Source organism: Scardinius erythrophthalmus (genome assembly GCF_964197995.2).
Source record: "Scardinius erythrophthalmus genome assembly, chromosome: 24".
NCBI lineage: Eukaryota > Metazoa > Chordata > Actinopteri > Cypriniformes > Leuciscidae > Scardinius > Scardinius erythrophthalmus.
This window is the reverse complement of record NC_138244.1, coordinates 21153951-21170832: the sequence shown is the minus strand read 5'-3', so window position 1 is coordinate 21170832 and position 16882 is coordinate 21153951. Positions and strand designations below refer to the sequence as shown.

At 33.5% G+C, this 16882-nt stretch overlaps 2 protein-coding genes across 3 annotated transcripts; both read right to left on the bottom strand.

The window, feature by feature from the left end:
- Positions 1-229: 229 nt before the first annotated feature.
- On the bottom strand, positions 230-4337 carry LOC308684346 (troponin I, fast skeletal muscle-like). The gene is made up of 7 exons (XM_081355503.1): positions 3865-4337; positions 2846-2878; positions 2602-2638; positions 2382-2510; positions 834-923; positions 578-754; positions 230-434 (listed from the first exon to the last, which is right to left on the bottom strand). The coding sequence occupies exons 2-7, from the start codon at positions 2851-2853 to the stop codon at positions 345-347; spliced, it is 531 nt and encodes a 176-aa protein (XP_081211629.1). The 5' UTR covers positions 2854-2878; positions 3865-4337; the 3' UTR covers positions 230-344.
- A 150-nt stretch (positions 4338-4487) lies between these two features.
- Positions 4488-16815, bottom strand: LOC308684350 (troponin I, fast skeletal muscle-like). 2 transcript variants are annotated; one of them, XM_081355508.1, is made up of 9 exons: positions 16697-16815; positions 15248-15336; positions 13938-14040; positions 8982-9013; positions 8838-8874; positions 7940-8068; positions 6924-7013; positions 6626-6802; positions 4488-4776 (listed from the first exon to the last, which is right to left on the bottom strand). In XM_081355508.1, exons 4-9 carry the CDS (start codon positions 8987-8989, stop codon positions 4690-4692), a joined length of 528 nt encoding a protein of 175 aa, XP_081211634.1. In that variant the 5' UTR covers positions 8990-9013; positions 13938-14040; positions 15248-15336; positions 16697-16815; the 3' UTR covers positions 4488-4689. The 2 variants fall into 2 exon arrangements, with proteins under 2 accessions (XP_081211634.1, XP_081211633.1); XM_081355507.1 differs by lacking the exons at positions 13938-14040; positions 15248-15336; positions 16697-16815 and adding an exon at positions 11249-11333.
- Between the last annotated feature and the right edge of the window lie 67 nt (positions 16816-16882).

The following is a 16882-nucleotide window of genomic DNA, read 5'->3' as shown; positions in this document are numbered from 1 at the left end:
AGTATATTCAAATAGAAAACATTTATTTTAAATGTTGACAAATGTATTTTTTATCATAAAATGCAGTCTTGATGAGCATAATAGTCTTCTTTCACCAAACCTTTGAACAGTAATGAACATGCGAATGCTATTGGCTGTTCAGTAGAACTGCAACTCTGAGCAAAAACACAAAGGCATATATGTATACACTAATCTTTAATGCCATGCCATTCAACACTCGGACAATGTACAATGTGCAAAATAGTCCAGGAAAAATACTTTTTATTTGAACGTGAGGTTCACAGGATAGAAAGATGTTTGGCAGAGAAAATGTAAGACATATGGGAGAATAAAAACGATACATCTTAAGCCTCGCCCTCAAACATCTTCTTCCTGCCGTCCATACCAGCCTTGTCCTCAATGTTCTTACGCCAGTCGCCAACTTGTTCTACAGACTGTGGAACGCAAAAACAGCAGACATGAATACAACGTGCTGAGATGAGGATAAAGCCCAAATACATCACACTTGGAGATGTTCCCACAAAACTAGAAACATGGCCAAACAAAGGAAAGAAACATTTCTGAATCTGCAACCCACCTCTTCTTTGACCTCCTTCTTGACTTGTTTCAGGTTGGCTCTCAGATCCATGGAGACCTTGTGTTTGGAGCCCAGAAGAGCCCCAAGCATCTGGTCGGCAGACATGCGCACTTTCTTCAACGCGGGTTTCTTGAACTTGCCAATCAGGTCGACCACCTTGAGCTTCAGATCCTCAATCTATATTATTATATAAAAATAAATAACAATTGGAAAAGCAAATAATTGGATGAATCGCTGATCAAATGATGGTCTTTACCTCCTTGTTTGCCTTGGAAACCTTTAACTCCAAGTCGTATCTCTCCTCATCAATGGTGTCGATCTGTTGGTGAAGCTTCTTGCACAGTTCCTGATACATGATATATGATATTGATTATCAAACATACAAAAATGATGTAAGCATTCTATAACCTTCCTGTAGCTCAAACAGTGGAGCATGGTGGTCATTGCTTCAGTTCACAAGTAAAGCACCTAAAAACATGAACATTGAATGCAACGTACTTTTATATAACTTTAAGGTTACACTGGTCTGCTTTAGACATTCTACTAACTATAAGTAACTTCTTGTCAACTACCAGTCATTAGTAGACCGTTTGGTGTTAGGCTGACGTACTTGCAAAATAACTTACATGTATAGTCAACATAATGTCTAAAGGGGACTATCGAAATAAAGTGTTACCAACTTTTATATATAAACAATTGTATTAATATAAAATTAAGTAATTATATCGAATAAATATGTATTAATATGTGGTTACTTTTATTACATTTGATCTAATTATATATAAAAGTATAATAATATGTGACCCTGGACCACAAAACCAGTCACGTAGGTCACAATTTTGAAATTGAGATTTATACATCATCTAAATGCTGAATAAATAAGCTTTCCATTGATGTATGGTTTGTTATGATAGGACAATATTTGGCAGAGATAAATCGAGAGAAAATCTCCTTTAAAGTTGTTCATTTATGTTTGCGATTGTGCTGCAGACACTCACAAAAATAAATGTTTTACATATTTACAGTAGGAAATTTACTAAATATCTTCATGGAACATGATCTTTACCTAATATCCTAATGATTTTTGGCATAAAAGAAAAACCTATAATTTTGACCCATACAATGTATTGTTGGCTATTGCCACAAATACACCCGTGCGACTTAAGACTGGTTTTGTGATCCAGGGTCACATATGTGGTCATATATATATACACATGAACCAACAATAAACAATACTTTTTTTTAATAAACAAAACACCATTTCTTAAATACTAGACTAATACCAATATTTGCTAACTATTTAATATCAAAAGTTGTGTCAACATTAGTTAATGCACTGTGAACTAACATGAGCATACATTTGAACTAACATTATCAAAGGGTTAATGAATGCTACTGTATAAAAATACAGTTTGAAAAAAATAAAATAATGTTTTTTGATAGTTAAAAAAAAAATATATATATATATATATACATACATAAAACAAAATATACAGTAATATTGCAAAAACTGTTATCCCTTTGATATGATGATACAGAATAATTATTGCTTAAATATTGTATAACAATATTCATAAGCTAAAAAAAGTATTTTTTTAACTACAATCAAGTTGCATGTTTAAGTCATTTCAACTTATATTACATTTAACTGGCTTAGTTGAATCTTGAATAACTTATAAAAAAAATTGAAAATTGATTAACTTATTTTATTGAGTAAAAGCAATGTAAAAACATATGTTGTCATAAATTATTGATCATATCATTTTTACAGTGTTATTGTTGAAACTAGCAATAACGTGGTCACCTGCAGATCTTGCTGGGATCCAGGCATATCCAGAGCAGGGCAGTGTTCACTCATGTACGCCTCCTTATCAGCAATAACCTGCTTGGCTTCAGCTTCCATCAGATTGAAGGCGATGGAGAGCACCAGGCTCTGAGGGGTTAGAGGAAGAGAAATCAACAATACGCTTTACAAAACACTTTTAAAAAACGTGTTTTATGAAATTACAGTAAAATTGTCTAACCTTCAAATGATGCCTACGGCTGGAGGTCATCTTTTTCCTGTTTATTAAACAAGTTCACCATGAGTATCAAACCGAGCTCTGTACTTAACTCAAACTGCAAGGGATTCTATTATAACTATTCTATTCAAAACAAACATAACTTCAAATCAAATTACACATAATGTAGTCTATAAGGTTTTACACTATGTAAAACGTTATTCTAAACCAATAAAGAACCCACTGCAATCAGAATTAGAATACTTACTCTGACATCTTGGTGGTTTAGTGTGTTTTCACCCTGGATTGGATAGAAATGACTCATTAGATATAGGCAGTTTAGTTAATTGGCTAACTCAAGACAAGCACTTCTATGTGGTTTTAAACAGGTAAAGTTTGTTAAGAAATGAAATTCAATCAGGGACACTGAGTCTGTAAGTTTAGCTCAATAGTCTGAGATGCTCGAGTCATTTGTCACGACTTCAAAAGGTCATAAACATGATACCAGCGATCAGCTGCTGTATTCAGAGGCTATGAGACAAATGCGATTAAAGATCATACTATTTTATACTCTGTTGAAGTTACTACCTTAAATTGAGTACAATCAACTTGGATGTTTAAGTCATTTCAAATTAAATGACATTAAACTGACTTAAAATGTTGAATTAGAGTTGAATCTTGTATAACATGTCAAAAACTTGACAATTGCTTAAATTATTTTGAAGAGTAAAGCAATGTAAATTAATTGATATATCATTTTAATTATAAAAATATGATAAAGATATATTTTATCAATAGCAAATACAGTCTAACTCGTGATTTAAACAAAATAAACTGTCATATCAATTAGAGCATATTAAAATAGAACATTTTAATTAATATTTAACTTTTTGAGAGAAACCATTATAATAAATTGTATTACCGTTAAATATTGTTTCCTTTCAATATATACATTTCAAATTCATACAAATTCTCTATATATAATTTAATACAGATATACAAAATGTATACTTTATCAGGTAATTCATAACTACATTTAAAAGCACACTTATCAACATATTCTATGTACTTGTGAATATTAAAAGGCTTTATCTGTCTGGACATATGGATGTAAAAATCAAGCACTTAGAGGACAGTATGTCTCTTAAACAACTGGAAAGATTCATCAGTAACGTAATTGTTTTAGGAGATAAATAGTATCTAAATCTATGCACAAATGTTTGCATTCAAAGATGTGCCTTTGTCCTTTACGTACAGATCTACAGAGAGTTCTGGAATGACGCTCACCTAATGAGAAGAAGAGGAGGAACACTTGGAGGAAGAACTGGAAAGACTGGTGAGCCTCAGAGAGAGAAAAGTTAAATAGGATATATATGTTGGACTCTGATGGGTCAGCAGATCTTGGGAGTCCTGTTTATGGAAGTGGGTTCCAGCCTAGACCAATAAGCCGCTGAGCTCCTGAAATATCCCGAGCCCATCCTCGGCGGGACAACATTCCCCTTCCTTCAAGACGCATACGTGTGCTGTAAACAGAAGCAATGCGTAATACACCAAGATACATATCTGACAGAACAAATAAATGGTTCCATAGCAAAATAATGAGAGATGTTTCAGCGGAAAAAAAAAAGTTACTCACCATACAGCAAAAGAGGAGATAAATGTAAGTTGAAATGCCACCCATATTTCATCTGGAAGTTGTGTACCGACCAAATTAAATTTCATTAAATTAAATTTTAATTTAATTGAATTAAAGGAATACCTATTAAGCAATGAAACTGATAAAAATAGAAGAAAAATGCAGCTTACAGTAGCACTATAGTATTTATTCATTAAAGTCAAAACAAAGCACTAGTCAAAGAGCGTAAGGGAGTGAAAGAACGGCATGCGTAATAAAACAAACAAAAAAGGGATTTTCCTCAAAAGCATTTATTTAATGGTCGTGGCTCAGCGATGATACACAATTCTCTTTCAGGACATATACATACTGCATGAAACAAATGCTTATTTGAGGCACTGAAAGCTAAAGACATAAAGCTATGGCAAAAAAAAGATAAATGATTGCATAGCACTGACGAATTCCTACAATAATTAAACAAAGAAATGTCAAGGAATTTAGGCTTCGCCCTCAAACATCTTCTTCCTGCCGCCCATACCGGCCTTGTCCTCAACGTTCTTACGCCAGTCCCCAACATCTGAAACCTGGATTATGAGAGAGGAATTGAGTGTGAAGGAATGGTAGTTCAATTAAACATATGCCTGTATATCACGGCTGTCAACGTTAATGCGTAATGCAATTAATTAAAAAATCCTTAACACGTTAAAATAATTATATGGTAACCTTGGTAGCACGCACAACTGCATCATTAACAGAATTTACGTCACGCAGTTAGATGATCTTAGAAGAGTTTTTCAGACTGACTGAGTATCTACAATGGCAAATTTCTATTCTAACCCTTTAACCTGATTTCGCTTCTGTTTGCAGTCAGATCATTTTAAGCCATTAAGAAAATTTTCAATATAATTATCCAATTAGCAAATGCATTGAAACAATCAGCCCAAAACAAGCGCTAATGTAAAGAAAACCAGGCTGATTACAACAAAGATGGCAGAGAGAATAGAGACTCAGTGAATTATTCACTCCAGTGTCTGTTTAGGTTTAAAACACAAGGTTTTTTTTTTTTTTTTACACAAGCTCTGTCATATTCTGTGATTGTTTCTGAAGAGCATCATCTCTATGTGGTTCTGTTGAGTATTGCAACTTGACATGTCTAAAACTTAAACAAGCGCTTTGCTGTTGCACTTTACAAATAATGTACACTGAACTCTGAAAAGTTTTGTTCTATAACGTTTTTTTTTTTTCGTGTGTGCATAAATGCATGAATTATATGGACTTTTTATATCGTTTGGTTATTAGTTGTCCTTTTGGCGTCTCCAAGTGTCGTTTTTGGAAAGACATCTACATTTACCATGAAAAAAGCTTGCTGAAAATGCAGTTTTGTGAAAATCATCCTTCAATTGGATAGTTTATTTTGCTGGATATAGCAAATGATGAGAAAATGAACATGTTAAACAAGATTATTCACGATTAAAATCTATTGACAGCCCTAATATTACCTTCTGAAGAGCTGCTTTACAGCTGAAATTGAATTTGTTTCATAATTGATGAATTTTACAACATTACTGTTATTTTCCTGTTTATTAATGTAAAACTACTTTGAAACAATCTGTATTGTATAAAATACCATTTTACTTGTATAAATAAATGTGACTTGACATATAAACCAAAGGAAGACACACAAAAATGCATTATTAACTACTCACTCAATAAACACATTTATTAAAGCAGTAAATCATGAGAGCTCATACGTTAGCATGATTTTTGCCATGGTTAACGGTTGATAAGAGCCTCTAATGGTTCATTTGTTTTAATTATAAATATTATTTTTGATCATATTTATGTGAGAAGTGATACAAATATTGATATTATTGTTTATATGCTCACCTATGCTACAAGCAATGAGCGAATTGAGGCCAGTTAGGAGGATTTACCCATGGTAAAATCACTGTAATGCACGGCCTCTCATGGCTTATGGCATTATTATTTCTGTCAGGATCATTATCGTCAAATACGATTGGCAGTTAGCATACAGTTTGGATTGGCGGCATGGTTCTGTTCTGGGCAGCAATAACCCCCCTTAGGGTAAACAGAACAGAACCAACATGAATGTATTCCAGATATCATTAATTAAAAATTTTAAAGTACAACATAATTCGAGAATTTATTCTGATTCAAGGGGAATCAGAATGCCATCCTGACTGACGAGAGGAGGAGCTGGGGATGGAGGAGGGTAATTAGCTCCTGAGAAACGTGATAGCTGCTGATAATACTGAGGGAGCTTATATATGTATACAGTGATAGGCGTGATATTCCTATAGGTAGATGTGGGTCAGCTGACGTGAGCTTGACTAACGTGACCTGCCAGAACTGACGCTACGCTTGATTTAGATAACTATTCACATCTGCTCTGTACTATGACCATTCACTCACCTCCTCTTTGACTTCCTTCTTGACTTGTTTCAGGTTGGCTCTCAGATCCAGAGACACCTTGTGTTTGGAGCCCAGAAGAGCCCCAAGCATCTGATCGGCAGACATGCGCACTTTCTTCAACGCGGGTTTCTTGAACTTGCCAATCAGGTCGACCACCTTGATCTTCAGATCTTCAATCTACACACACATTAGACTAGAGTCAAAACGGACCTCAGAGAACCCAATATATAGACTCAACAGAAACATCACCTTCATCATCATCATAAGGTATGTTTGAGTATTATAGTTTATAAGTTACCTCTTTATCTCCCTTGCCCACTTTGCTCTGCAAGTCATATCTCTCCTCATCAACCGTGTCGATCTGATGGTGAAGTTTCTTGCACAGTTCCTGAATGGCGACATTGAAAGAGTCAAGCTCTCTTTTCTAACCATCTTTTGCATCATAATGTTTCAAGAGTATGCAATATAACTTTTATCATGCCTAGTCGCATATACATCACTGAGACATCAGTGAAACATCTGGACAGCACTAATATAGCCTACATACTAAGAACATATGTGTTTGTTCACAACCATAAATGTCAAGAAAAAAATATTTTGAATGCCATTCTAATATCCAAAAGTTAGCTAAATAACATGATGAGTACATCAATGTTTATATTATATGATATTATATTATAAAAAGGCACAAAAGTCAAGCATTAAAAAACAATATTAAGAGCATATTTGTTCGTTCACAACCATAAACGTCAAGAAAAATATTTTAAATGCCATCCTAACATTCAAAACATTTTAGTAAAAATCGAAATATATTCCATTGGTTTTCTTGAAGTATTTTCAAAGTGCCATGTAAAAATCAGTTGTTTTATTTTATTTTACTAAAATTGCGAATTGCTTTAAAATGATTATATTTTCTGGGTTTTTGTTTTAGTAAACGTTTTTATGTTTTAAGTTTTAGTAAATTTGTTGTGTTTTGTAAAATTGTTTGTGCTTTTTTAAAAAGGTTTCTATAACTTTTTATTTCACTCTTAGTTTTAATTATTTTAGAATTCAAATGTCGCCTTGGCTACTACCTGAAATAATATTAGTTTTAGGTAATGATAATAACCCTGAAGTTCATGAGTATGGTAATGATATAATGATATATTCATCGAATTACTGTTTTTGTTAACAATGTATTGTAAAATTCTGTCTTCCAAATGAAAACGTAAACAAAAAACATCTAATTGATGTGCATGTGCTATGAGAGAACGAAAATCATATTTGCTGTAGTTTCAAGGACTTTTTATTAATTTGGTAAATGTGGTGACAGACCTGCAGATCCGCTGTAGATGAGGGCATGGACAGAGGAGGGCAGTTTTGTGCCATGTAATTCTCCCTGTCTACAATTAGCTGGGCGGCTTCTTTCTCCATAAGGCCCTTTGCAATGCTAAGCACCAAACTCTGTAGGGCAAATACATCAGTTAGACCCTGGATTTCATACAACACCATTATAGTGCTTTTATCAGCAACACACATACTGACAAACATAAAAGCAGTCAGAAGAAATGACACTATTGTAAAGACCACATGTAATCACATGATGTGCACAGTTCCTATTGAAACAGGAGGGCGGGACATTTCAAAGGGTCGGATTTGACTTTTTATGTCAAAGCCATGATGTGATTTTTTCTTGCAGTATAATATAGTATAATCATTACTACGGGGCTGTTGAATGCTTGAATCTGATTGACTATATAATAGTAAACAATATAAAAACGACAGATTATTTTACATGCTTTTTGCCACAAAATTGTTTTATTATGTATGGAAAGCACATACTCGATTTCTCCTGCTCTCCCACTCAAACACACATACACATGCAGTACGGACACACACTCGCTCAGAAATGTGTTGTCGGCCACATTAACAACTCGGTTTGTACATTATTTTCGAATAATTCAACGACCCGTCATCAATTACTCCTTATATTATATTATATTATATTATATTATATTATATTATATTATATTATATTATATTATATTATATTATATTATATTATATTATATTATATTATAATTATATTATATTATATTATATTATATTTGTTACACATTATATGTGTCTATATATTATATATAGACACAAAATGACTAAATTATTGCATGAAATGAAATATTTTATAATATTTGATATAATATCAAAAGCATCCGTGCATTATTTACTCTACCTTGAGATGGTGCCTGCGGCTCGATGTCATCTTTTTTCTGTGATGGATGATGAAGGAATTACAATTGAACAAAGCAAAAAATAGATTCCCATTTCTTTGATATGAAATAAATAAAATAAATAACAGAGATATTCATATACTCACTCAGACATTTTGGCCCCGTGTTTTCTTCACCCCTGTACAGAGTGCAAAACAGTGCAAAAATATTTAAAGACATTTTTAGAAAGATGAAACAACTTTTATATATTTACCTTTTGATATACAATATTTAGTCTTGATTGATTCTACACTGTAAAACCTGATGAGTTAGTTCAACTCAAACCGTTTGAGGAAACCGATTGCCTTAAATCATTTAAGTTTATTAACTCAAACAATTTAAGCATAAAAAAATATTTGATTTGTGTCCAAGTAACTCAATAACTTATTGTTACGATAACTTGGGTAAATAAAGTTAATAGTATTAATTCCATTCAGTTAATATAACTTAAATCTATGAAGTACACTGTAAACCCGAATAAGTTGGCAGAACTCAAAACATTTAAGGCAATCAATTGCCACAAATTTTTTAAGTTCTGAAATTCAAAGTTTAAGTAAACAGATCTAGCAGATTTTTATTTTATACTTAAACATTTCAAGTTAAGAACAATTAAAATATACAATTAACTTAAAACTTTCATGTAATCTCAATGTGAACACTTTTATTTGTATAAACTTAGCTTTAAAAGGCTAATCTGCTAACATACTAATTGCTAACATATTAGCAATTGTATGTTATACAAAAGCACTTGCTGTATGAGTGCAACAATGTAAAGGGATTATTTGCTCTCAAATCAAGCTGCATACACCACTTGTCACCATGATGGTAACTATCCTAAAGCCAACATTAACAGAAATTCGTCTAAATTAGCATAACAAAACATTAATCACTACTAAATCTCACACTTAACATTAATCTTACACACACAAAAAACATTATATTACACTTAATTTTAGCATTTTACTCTCCCTTTCGAGTGCCATCGGCAAAGCATGCTGGGAAATAGACATCCCAGCCGTTTCAGTTAAACTTAAGTTTGTCTAAATTAAAATAAATAATTTCAACTCAAAACAATGAAACAGTTCAGTTTACTTAAAATATATCAATTCTGTGAACTTGAAAGAAAAAGAAAGTGCTAAATACTCATAAAAGTTAATTTGACTGAACTAATTCGTTTAATTTAAGTTTGTCCTACTCAAACCAATTAATTAAATTGAGCGTTAGGGTTTACAGTGTAAGGTTCTTTTGTGATATACGCATTAAGAGAGATGTCATATAGAGTGGGCTATGTTTTCTGCATTATAATTTGAAACCAGCACTTGGAAATGTCTTGTGATCCAGAGGGAGGGGTGTGAATTTCCCCCTCTGATATCCAGTATCTCAGTCTCCCTGCTTCTGGAACAATATATGCATATGTCAACAATACAACTAATCTGACCCTGTCTGCAGACAGCTGTATAAATCACACAGATCGTGTTTTGCTGTATTCAGATGTCTTGGATATTTATAACAGATCCCTTCAAAGCTTAGGATGGTTCGACAGAGATATCTAAGGGACTGTTTCTTTCTTTTCTTTTCTTTTTTCAAATTATAGTATTAAAGGGTTAGTTCAGCCAAAAATGAAAATTCTGTCATCATTTACTCACTCTCATGTTGTTCTAAACCTGTATGAGTTTCTTTCCTCTTTTGAATAAAAAGAAAGATTTTGAAGAATGTTTGTTAACCAAACAGTTTCTGGTCCCCCATTGTATTATGTTCTATACTATGGGAGTCAATGGGGACCAGCAACCCACAATATATCTTGAAAATATCTCCTTTTGTGCTCAGCACAAGAAATTAATACAGGCTTGGAACAACTTGAGGGTGAGTAAATGATGACAGAATTTTCAACTATCCCTTTAATGATATAAACAATAAATGTATTAGCATTTGTAGTGGCATATTCATGTTCATACAGTCATTTAAAATGTCATTTTTGTGCCAAGCTCATTTTGGCAGTCCAACACGCATTGCAAGATACTCAACTGGCATTTAATTCAGTAGCAAGAAAATAAAATCTTTAATACGTGCCAATTTAAAATTAAATAATTTGTGCACAATACTCTAAAATATATTTTTATATAAATTAATTGAAAGAATAATGCAAAAATAATCACTTAATAAAATACAAATATTTGATATTCCTCTGAAGTTATTTTATAGTTCCAAATCACTATAAACTGCTTACAGAAATGCGTTTGACATCCTAAAAATACAATCCAAAGCATGAGTTCAGTAAATTCCAAGTGAATAACACCTCAAAAACAAGTCAAGCATCTTTGGATGCTTGAGACAAAGTGGAATCAAACCATGAAAAGGTAGACATTGTCCTCACCTATATGAGAAAGTTAAGCAGCAGCTCAGCCCTGAAAGAAGAATATCTGAAGGAAGCAGACCACAAGCAGCAGGACTACACTTAAGGACGGTATATAAACCTGGCGTCATCATTCATCTCCCCTCTTTATGGTAATGTAACTAACCACAGTTGGTTTGCCAGCCTCTTGAAATATCCACTTCTAATGTCCGCCAATCACACTGCTTAAAATAGACTACTGGAGAAAACAAATTTCCAGATGTCAGGATAATGAAACTAACAAGAAGAATTAGGTTGAATATGATCTGATAAGGGCTGTCAGGAGTCGTTCATCTGCCAAATGAATTGATTAACATGCAGGGTGTTGGAGAATAACACTTATTGTGTTTATGTTTCTTTCCTTTTTTGGTTATAACTAAGAATTTTTTTTTTTTTTTTTTTTGAGAAGGCAAGCTGCCATTTCTGCCTTGCAATGATCAAGTTACTTATATGTTTAATTAATAGAAACAACTCATTTATTGTGTTTTACAGAAGTGCTCGCCCCTGCTTTGACCTAACATGATCCTTTAGGTTGCAAAGTCAGCAGTGCTTACTAATACACATAAGATCATTTACAAATACTTACTCAGTTGTTAAGCTGGTAGTGTACTATTTACAGAAACTTCTAAGACTGCATCTGTTGGTCATAGAGATGCTACTACCATTTTAATAAATTCCAACAGGATATGATGTACATAATGTAATGTTTTATGTTCTTATTTTCATCAAATTACAATTATGAGTTATTTTCAGTTGAGAAAGATTATCCACGACCTTAGTCAGATGATTTAGATGGCATAATAGCATGTTCATTAGACTCTACAGCTAATAAATCGGTCTCCTGCTTTTGACACAGTTAACCACCAGATCCTCCTCTTAACCCTCATGATGAAGAGCATCTCAGGAACCGCACTCCAATGGTTCAAGTCATACCTCTCAGGTACAGTAGGTCCTTTATGGTGTCTTGGAGGGGTGAGGTGTCTAAGTCGCAACATCTAGCTACGGGGGTGCCTCAGGGCTCAGTGCTTGGACCACTTCTCTTCTGCATCTACATGTCATCACTAGGATCTGTCATTCAGAAACATGTTTTTTCCTATCACTGCTATGCTGATGACACACAACTCTACCTCTCATTCCAGCCAGATCTGGCGGTAGCTGCTCGCATCTCAGCCTTCCTGACAGACATTTCTTGCTGGATGAAGGACCACCACCTTCATCTCAACCTTGCAAAGACAGAACTGCTTGTGGTCCCATCAAACCCAACACTCCATCACAACTTAGGTTTGTCAACCATAACTCCATCCAGGACAGCCAGGAACCTTGCAGTTGTGGTTGATGATCAGTTAAAGGGATAGTTAACCCAAAAATGAAAATTCTGTCATCATTTACTCTCCCTCAAGTTGTTCCAAACCTGTATGACTTTCTTTCTTCTGCTGAACACAAAAGAAGATATTTTGAAGAAAGTCGGTAACCAAACAACTGATGGACTCCATTGACTTCCATAGTAGAAAAAAAAAAAAATACTATGGATGTCAATGGGGACCAGCAACTGTTTAATTACCAACCTTCTTCAAAATAACTTTTTTGTGTGTTTACCAGAAGAAAGGAAATCATACAGGTTTGGAACAACTTGAGGGAGAGTAAATGATGACAGAATTTTCATTTTTGGGTGAACTATCTCTTTAAACTTCACAGACCACATTGTTAGAACATTCCAAAATGAACGTAACCCTGAATCCAAGTTTGCGAAAACAATGGCTGAATTCAACTTGAAATCAACTTGGCTATTTCGTTTTTATTCTAATTTTCCTTCTAAATCAGTTCAAATGACTTGGTTTTCTGTTTAGCTTAACCAAATTCTAATTATTATTTTTTTGCCTTTTCTATATTTAATTTCCATATTTAATTTCTTACATTGTGCATGCAGAACATTATACATGATTTAGCATATAGGGCAATTTTACACCTGTAGATCGTTTGTTTTGTCCCGAAACAGGGGCTTACAGTAATTTGTTGCAATGTTGCATTTTCTTCTTGGTTCGGTTTGCTTTCACAAGGCAACCTTTCAATTCGTACCAAAACGTGTTTGTGCAAGTCACATGCTAGTACAACTGTTCTCTTATTGGTCAGAGTTTCCTCTGCATCATCCATCAAGATGATTGACTGCAATTGTATTCACACCATGAGCTTATTGAAGCTTTATTTGTAACACACGCAAACACTATACGAATGTTGTCGCCATTCCCGCAGTTAGATTATATACTTCATTCATATTAATACTACAGCAAATTCAAACACGCTCACTCTGGATTTCCCAGTTCTGTCTAGAGGTTAACAGAGTCAAGACACACGCAAACAATATAGGAATGTTATAATGCAGCCAGAGCATGAATCAAGGCTTCAATTACACAACATTTTAACATGAAGAGCTTTTGGTTTTCAACTGTGATAGCTAATGTGCTCACTCACAGAATCAGACACTAATTGGCTATTGGTTGGTGTTACTCAATACCCATGCTTCCTACCCGACATCAGTGAAGAAGGCAAGTCATTTCAGATTTTTTAAAACTAATTAATTGTGTAGAAAAGTAGAATTTTCTTGAATAATTAGCCTAAAAACAAGTTGGCTCTGAATACATTTCAAATCACAAACAAATAGCAGGAGACTTACCATCAGCTTCAAGGTGTCTTACAGAACATCACATTCAATAGAAGAGGAAACGGGGTTAATTTGGACCAGTTCCACTGATGAATTTCTCCGTCCATCGTCAGCTCTGTAAAAGTAACAATAACAGAATCAAACAGAAGCTGAGACATCTCAGAAGCTCTGTTAACTGTAAAAATAAGTTTTACATATTTAATGTCTAATATGATAAAGACTACAGTCATGTAAGTGTCTGCTTTATTCTGCAAGGGGCAGGTCGCCATCTCATGGAGGCTGCCATATTGAGATCACATGACCAGCTGAATACTACTCACTTTATCTTTATCACTAACTGCAAACTTTTGCTCGAAACTGCATTAGTCTCGGCCTCAGGCATCACTCTTTCATCTTCTGAACACAAAAGAAAATATTTTGTCTATAACCAAACAGTTGATGTATCCCATTAACTTCCATAGTATTTATTTTTTCTACTATGGAAGTCAATGGGGTCCATCAAATGTCTGGTTAACGACATTCTTCAAAATATCTTGTTTTGTGTTCAGCAGAAGAAAGAAACTTGTACAAGTTTGACACAATTTGAGGGTTGGTAAATGATGACAGAATTTTCATTTGTAAGTGAACTATTCCTTTAATAATCAAACAACAAAAGAAAAAGAGAAAAGCATTCACTGCTCTTTAATAGCTTTAATAAGGATTCATTATATTTAATTTATAAAAATAAAAATGTCTGCTTGAAAGAATAAACACTGATGTGTGCAAGTTGTTATAAAGAATGCATATATCATTCATTGAAAATAAGTCTGTGTTCTACTTTATGAGAAGTGGTTTTATTTAATTTTAAGATTTTTTTTTTATTTGATTTTTTTATGTACAGCAGTTAAATCGTCTGTATTGCATGTTCAAATCATTCATATTAACCAGTTAATAGATGTTTTCTTCGAGAGTATATAATGGGTTTGGAAAGTAACATCAACCTCCTGTTTGCCAAACCAAATTTTGTACACATGCTTGGAATAAAAAAGTGAAATAACCATTCAGTATCTACTTCACTGACATAACAGGTAATTGACTCCACTGACTTAATTAAACAGGTAATGTAATGAGGTAGGCTATGCATTATGCAACAACAAGAATACTAAAATTGACACATTTATCACTGCATTTCACATAGGCTACAGTATCACATTGATTATAAGAAATAGTACTCAGTATCCTGTTTTATTAATTGCATGTTATGTACAGTTATTGTACAGTTATATTGTGCATGTTATGTACAATTATACATAACAACACACGGTCATTAAGATGCAGATTACCTGCAGTTCCCACCATGATCAGTAGATATCACTAGAGACTTCTGCAACTCTCCATCCAGTTCTCTTCCTGATTACTTTCATCCTTAATCCTTGAAAAGAAGAATCGCCTTAGTGCAATTAGGACATTTAAATAGCTTTTTTTTAATGTGCCTTAGAAAAAATATAGCTGATGTGCATCTCTATACAAAACAATTGCACTGACATATTTTAAGATTTGTCAGTGCAAGTTGCTTTCCGTTAAAACTGCTCAAGCATGAATTTTAGTCTGGGACTAGGTTTAAGCCTTGTCTGTGAAACCGGGGATAAAGGTTAGGTTAAAAACACCCAAACCAATGCTCCAAGCGTAAGGTAGGAGTTCAGTTGATATTTGCACTGATATTTTTGTTTTCCGCTTTCCAGACAGGTTACCAAACACCTCCCCTGCTGCGTCCCAATTCAAAGGCTGCATCCAGTGTGTCACAATTTATTTATATTTGGATGAAAATTCTGTCATATACTAACTCACATATATTATATTATATTATATTATATTATATTATATTATATTAAATTATATTATATTATATTATATTATATTATATTATATTATATTATATTATAGTTTAAGTAAATGTGTCAAATAACATTAAACTTAATTTAATATTTACAACATAAATGTCCCTAATAGGATAAAAATATATATAATAATTTGTTAGAAACGGAGCAATTATCAACTGTCTATTCTTCTTCTGTGTCAGGATTACTTTTAGAATGCAAATTGCAATGCCAGGTCAAAAGTATGACAAAGAGTTACCATTGTGATAATGTGAGTAAATATGTAGTAAAGTCCTTTACATTTGAACAATGCTAATACCCCAGATTTAAGCCATAGCATCATTGTCTAAAGCACCAAAGAGATCCCTGAGGGTCATTTTAGACACGCCAGCTGAAGTGTTATTTATTTATTTTAAGATTCGGTCTTGACAGCAAGATAAACATTGGCATATCACCGTCTAGTCCTAACAGCCGAAATGAATCTCAAATCAACACATTATCTTTCATCTACCAAATGTGTGTCAGAATAGCTCAATAGTTCAATAGCAGTTTTCTATATTCCCAACAAGAATACAGATTTAATATCCCATGACAAATAAGACAAAATAAAACCAGATAATTGATTTCCCAACAAATCAATCCAAGTCTGAACAAACTTTTCTTAAAGGTTCTGAAAAATTATATCATGCACAAACTACTTTTCTCAATTTATGCTTACAAAATTGAAAATAAAAAATAAACAAGCAGTAAAAATACCTTTCGAATGCATCACAAATAGCTAAATTTTGTTAAAATATTAAATTATCTGTCAACGCCAAAAATGTACACAGTGCAGTTGGTCAATCTTCACCCAGATGCTATTACACATTAACAATAGGATAATCAAAGGAAAAAGCAGAGAAAACAGCATCTCACCTCTGAGCTGAGGCACACGCAGCCAGAAGAATGGAGAAAGAACTGGGTCTCTGCAGGGAGCGGGCATCATAAGTTTATATTGTATTCCCCTATGACCAAGGAAATCCCATCTCTCTTTTTATGGTAGTTGATCCATCCAGAGAACCAATACACACACACCTGAAACACAATATCAAATCCCTCATC